Here is a 5,362-nt window from a genome sequence, read left to right as displayed (position 1 = left end):
TATATATATTTTTAGTTGTCCAGATAATTTCTTTCTATTTTTTGGTAGAGACGGGGTCTCGCTCTTGCTCAGGCTGGTCTAGAACTCCTGACCTTGAGCGATCCACCTGCCTCGGCCTCCCAGAGTACTAGGATTACAGGTGTGAGCCACTGCGCCCGGCCTCTAACTTGAATTTTTTGTTATTGTTGTTTTTGTTTTTTAGCATCCACTCCAAGCAGAATTAACTTGAATTTTATTAAAACAAGATGCTGGGTAGCCAAATTGCAAATATTGGCCATAATAGACAAAATAATTTAGCTATTGCAAATTGTCCAAGTGTAGTGAAGGAAACAAAATGAGGGCTGGAATAGAGACTAACATAACAGAAAGGAATCTTTAAATGGAGGTGATAAAGGAAGATCTCCACTAGCAGGAGATATTTGGTTAAGAATAGGGTGATGAACTGTCCCTGTTTGCCGGGGACTGTGGAAGATCCTAGGATGTGGGACTTTCATCCTAGCAACTTGGGACTTGCTAAGGCTGGGATGAAGTCGGTCACTCTAATTGTGAAGGAACCATACATGACAAGAGTGGAGGCAAGAGCATTTCATGAAGAGGGAAAGTTGCAGGTACAAAAGTCCCAAGGTTGAAAAGATCTTGGCATGTTTGAGGAACTGAGAAGCCAGTGTGCATGAGGGGAGAGTTGCATGAGGTGAGAAAGAAGAGGTAGGCATAAGGGAGATCATGTAGGACCTTTGGGCTGTGGTGAGTATTTCGATTTTATTCTAAGTTAAGTGGAACACTATTGGAGGGAGAGTTAAGCAGGAGAATAATATGATCTGGCTTTCCCCTGCCTTCTTCTCAAGGAAAATTGAAGTAATATGAAGGCAACTCTGTCATGGAGACTGGGCAACCTGCTCCTCAGCCCCTCATCACATCTTTTCTCCTGCTCTACCTTTGGTTTATCCATCCATCCATCATTGGCCTCATGGCCTTGACCATATCTCTTTCCTTCTTCCTTTTAAGTTTTGGCTCCTGCTGCTGCCTGATTATTTCTCCATTTTCCAAGTTAGTCTACCAGGAGAGGGAACCTGATTGGCCCAAATTATTTTCTTACTCTAGACCACTAAACACGTGTGTTCAACCAGCAATATGTTCCAGTCATCAGTGGCTGGGGGTAGGGTGGATGCGGACATAGGAGATGGTTGGCAGGGATCCTTTCCCCTGGGAAAGGTTGAGAATACTGGTATGTAGAATGTGGACTGTACCATCAGCTGGTATCACGAGCAAGAGAGTTTTCCTTAGATAGGACCATGGGTGTAACACCATAATAGACATAGTTACTGTAAAGATTTTAAAATATCGATTTTCTTATTTTCTTCTCCCAGAGACCATTGATCATCAACCTGTCTTCTAGTTACGGCTCTTATTGTCTAGCCCCCTCCTAAATCAATCCATAACGGGTAGTGAGGTGAGTGTTTAGAAAAGGAGCTTTTGCCTATTATCTAGGCCACAGGTAGAAGTCCTGAGGTATCTGGGAACAGAGGATAGACTCTTGGATTACCCGGAAGTTGTTATCAGAGGTCTTTTTTTTTTTTTTTTTTTGAGACAGAGCCTCACTCTGTTGCCCGGGCTAGAGTGCCGCGACGTCAGCCTAGCTCACAGCAACCTCAAACTCCTGGGCTAAGCGATCCTTCTGCCTCAGCCTCCCAAGTAGCTGGGACTACAGGCATGTGCCACCATGCCCGGCTAATTTTTTCTATATATATTTTTAGTTGTCCAGCTAATTTCTTTCTATTTTTAGTAGATACGGGGTCTCACTCTTGCTCAAGCTGGTCTCGAACTCCTGACCTTGAGCAATCCTCCCACCTCGGCCTCCCAGAGTGCTAGGATTACAGGTGTGAGCTATCGTGCCTGGCCTCAAGCAGCCTTCTGAGTAGATGAGACTACAGGCACATGCCATCAGCTTGGCTGATTTTTCTATTTTTTGTAGAGACAGTTCTTGCCGCTTTGTTCAGGCTGTTCTCGAACTCCTGGCCTCAAGTGATCCTCCCATCTCAGCCTCCCAAAGTGCTAGAATTATAGGTGTGAGCCACTGCACCCAGCTTCTAATATTTTTATAACCTAAAACAATGCTAAAATGAATAGCATTGTGCCTACATCTTTGTGTACTTTTCTGTTTACTTAAGATGTTAGAAAAGAAATTGCTGAGTCAAAGTGTGATTGCATTTATTTTTATACGTATATACAAAGTTCCCTCCAGAAAGACCGAACTAACTTACACTACTGAGCTTAGTTTAAATTTCCCCCTTTAGGAATCAACCTTTTCCTTCCACTTTCCATATCCTTTTCTGAAAAACTTGCTTTCTTCCTTTATGGCAAGTGGGGAACTGTTTCCCATCTCTTCCTACAAAATCGAGATCTCTAGCTGCTATCTCTGCCCCTGCAGAAGTCCTAGGATGTCTCCTGAGAGGCTGATTCCAGCCATGCCTGCCCCCAGATGTGTAGCCTAAATATGGTCTTCTTTGGTGTCCCAGCAGTGCCAGCTATTTTTGTTCTCTAAAAACGCCACTTCCTATTTCATCCTCTTTTGTGGGGTGGGGCTGAACATTGCCACATTTCAAATATAGGATGACTTCGGAGGCTGACATACAGCAGAATCCTGGGTGACTAATGGGAATGTGCACAGAAGGAACTGTATCATTGACTCTTCTCTCTCTCAGAGTGGCAGTGAGCAAGGTGTTCATTCTTTCTGTGCAGGTGGCTGCCTTACTGTTGGGGAAGTTCCACGATCTGATTGAGAAGTTTTATATCATCGATTGCCGCTATCCATATGAATACCTGGGTGGACACATCCAGGTGAGATTGCATTGTAGACATTCGTAGGGGGGAAGGGGCTGGAGATAGCTTTTTATTTAGAAAAGTCTATGGACAGAGCGTCCTATGAATGCTAGAACCAAGGCAGAGATTATACATTTGGAGCACATCAAAGCTGAAATTCTCATTCCTGTTTTAATTCTGTATACCTTAAACAACTTACTTCCCCTTTCCCTCCTAGACCAATCTCTCTCTAGGTAGGGGCCAAGGGTTCCTACCTAGAAATAAAAATATTAATCCAAAGACTAAGAAGCACTTTGTAAACACTTACTGCTCATGGATGTTCCTTGCAATAACCCCTAAACTTCTGGTGGTTCAGTTCTATAAACATTTATTGTTCATAGAATAATACTACATACCTAGCTCTGTATCAGACCCCAGGGGTGGATATAGAGATGTACTTAGGTCCCTGCCCAGAAAGTGTTTATAGTCTAGCTTTTCTGGCCCAAATGTACCAGGTTGGTATTCCAGTCATTTCTAAGTATTGGCACTGTCTACAAGCTCTGATGAAATATTTGTTAAAAATCTTCTTCTACAGGGAGCCTTAAACTTGTATAGTCAGGAAGAACTGTATAACTTCTTTCTGAAGAAGCCCATTGTCCCTGTGGACACCCAGAAGAGAATAATCATCGTGTTCCACTGTGAATTCTCCTCAGAGCGGGGTCCCCGGATGTGAGTCTACATGGGCTAGGGCGGGTGATGGAAATGGATCTTGAGTTAGACTCCCAGACCAGTTCAGACAGAGACTGACCGAGCGAATGAGACTGACCGAGCGAATGCTCTCCACTACAGTTTGAAGAATGTAGGGAGGTTGAAGGAAGGTGTTTCTGTAATTCAAAGTTTGGAGCAATAAAGGAGAAGGGAAAGAGGAAAAGTGGTGCTACTTGGACCTCGTTGTGCAAACACAGTGAGATCAGAAGGTCTTGTGTGGGGTTAGCAATAGTCTCTTCTTCCTCCCCCTCCCCAGCGAATGGCCCATGGGATCCCAGCTTTCTTCTTTCCACCCCACTCATCTCTGGGTTTTCTCTAAAGGTGCCGCTCTCTGCGAGAAGAGGACAGGGCTCTGAACAAGTATCCTGCACTGTACTACCCAGAGCTGTATATCCTTAAAGGGGGCTACAGACACTTCTTTCCAGAATATATGGTAAAGGGGGAGTAAAGAGGGGAACCTAGACTTGTGTTGGGGGAGCCAACTTAGCATGCAACTCGCAGAGCCTGCGAAGCACTCTGAGAGGAAACCCTGCACCTTTTTAGCAACAGCCAGCAGCAGCGTCTCTGTTATACTTACTAGGCAGAGTTCCAGGGTCTAGAGAATCCCTTACTCTGTCCCCTACCTTTCAGGTGCTATGTGAACCGCAGAGTTACTGCCCTATGCATCACCAGGACCACAAGGCTGAGCTACTGAGGTGTCGAAGCCAGAACAAAGTGCAGGAAGGGGAGCGGCAGCTGCGGGAGCAAATTGCCCTCCTGGTGAAGGACAAGAGCCAGTGATGACAGACCAGCCACTGGCTGCTAGGGAGTCACCAAAAGACACTACAGAAATTCTGAGCAGAAACAGGCCCTCTTCTGGATGGCTAAACCCAAGATTGTTAAAAAGATATCTGCAAAACAACAGGCTACCGAACTATTGAAATCCCATTCCTGGGGATTGGTTAGGTTTCAGTAGAGCTGAACCCTGGTGGGTGGTGGCTGAATCCTGGAGCTGGCTTTGTAAGGCTGTAGCCTTGAGTTGCATGGAGATTTGTGTTGTTTCAGGGAGCTCTTGTATTCCTCTTCCCAACTACTCATGTCTTCTCACAAGCCAGCCAACTGTTTCTGTCCCTGGGCTTCTGGCTATGCAAGAGAGTTGCCCACTTCTTTCTCTGTATTTTCCTTTGCTTCTCCCTCTCCCTTTTTTAAAATGGGAAAATAAACACTGCAAAATGAGAGGTGTGATTGTGAGCCCAGCCTGCTCCTAGATCTGTATAGGCAGGTGATCACCAAATTAAACTCTTTCAGACAAAAATGTGTAGCTGTCTTTATTCATAGCAGAGGCCAAGGGGCTTTTCTCTAAACCAGTAATACTCAAAGTTTGGACCCTGGACCGTCAGCATCATCTGAACTTGTTTAAAATGCAAATTTCCAGGCCCCACCCCAGACCTACTAAATTAGAACCTCTGAGGTTAGGGCTCAGAAATCTGGGTTTTTGAAAATCTCCTTTTTCAGTTGATTCTTTTTTTATATATATACAAAAAAACATCTGCAAGATCTTTTCAGTGGATTCTGATGCATGTTAGCTAAGGCTGAGAACCACTTCTCTAGAAATAAGGAAAACCTTCCAAACTGTTTCTTCAGCAATATCCTAGGCTTTACTTTTCTAGACCATTCTCTGGTATGAGTTATCTAAAAGTACACGCCAGATTCAGCACCACGTGGTATCTAGGCTCAGAAAACCAAGATGACTGGCATTCTTTAAGGCAGATGACAGATCTGAGTTGGGGTCCAAATGTTCCTTGTCTATAGCCTC

General features: G+C 44.5%; 1 protein-coding gene across 1 annotated transcript in view; it reads left to right on the top strand.

The window, feature by feature from the left end:
* The window catches only part of CDC25C (cell division cycle 25C), a 40,981-nt gene extending 36,199 nt beyond the window's left edge, over positions 1–4,782 (top strand). Inside the window, exons 9-12 of the mRNA XM_012646399.1 lie at positions 2,715–2,838; positions 3,395–3,528; positions 3,889–4,000; positions 4,198–4,782. Of these exons, the coding sequence (XP_012501853.1) occupies positions 2,715–2,838; positions 3,395–3,528; positions 3,889–4,000; positions 4,198–4,347 (520 nt within the window). The 3' untranslated portion in view covers positions 4,348–4,782. The remainder of the gene's footprint in view (positions 1–2,714; positions 2,839–3,394; positions 3,529–3,888; positions 4,001–4,197) is intronic.
* Positions 4,783–5,362: the final 580 nt, after the last annotated feature.

Source organism: Propithecus coquereli, unplaced genomic scaffold (genome assembly GCF_000956105.1).
Source record: "Propithecus coquereli isolate 6110/MARCELLA unplaced genomic scaffold, Pcoq_1.0 Scaffold242, whole genome shotgun sequence".
Classification (NCBI taxonomy): Eukaryota; Metazoa; Chordata; class Mammalia; order Primates; family Indriidae; genus Propithecus; species Propithecus coquereli.
This window is presented reverse-complemented; position numbering and strand designations above follow the sequence as displayed.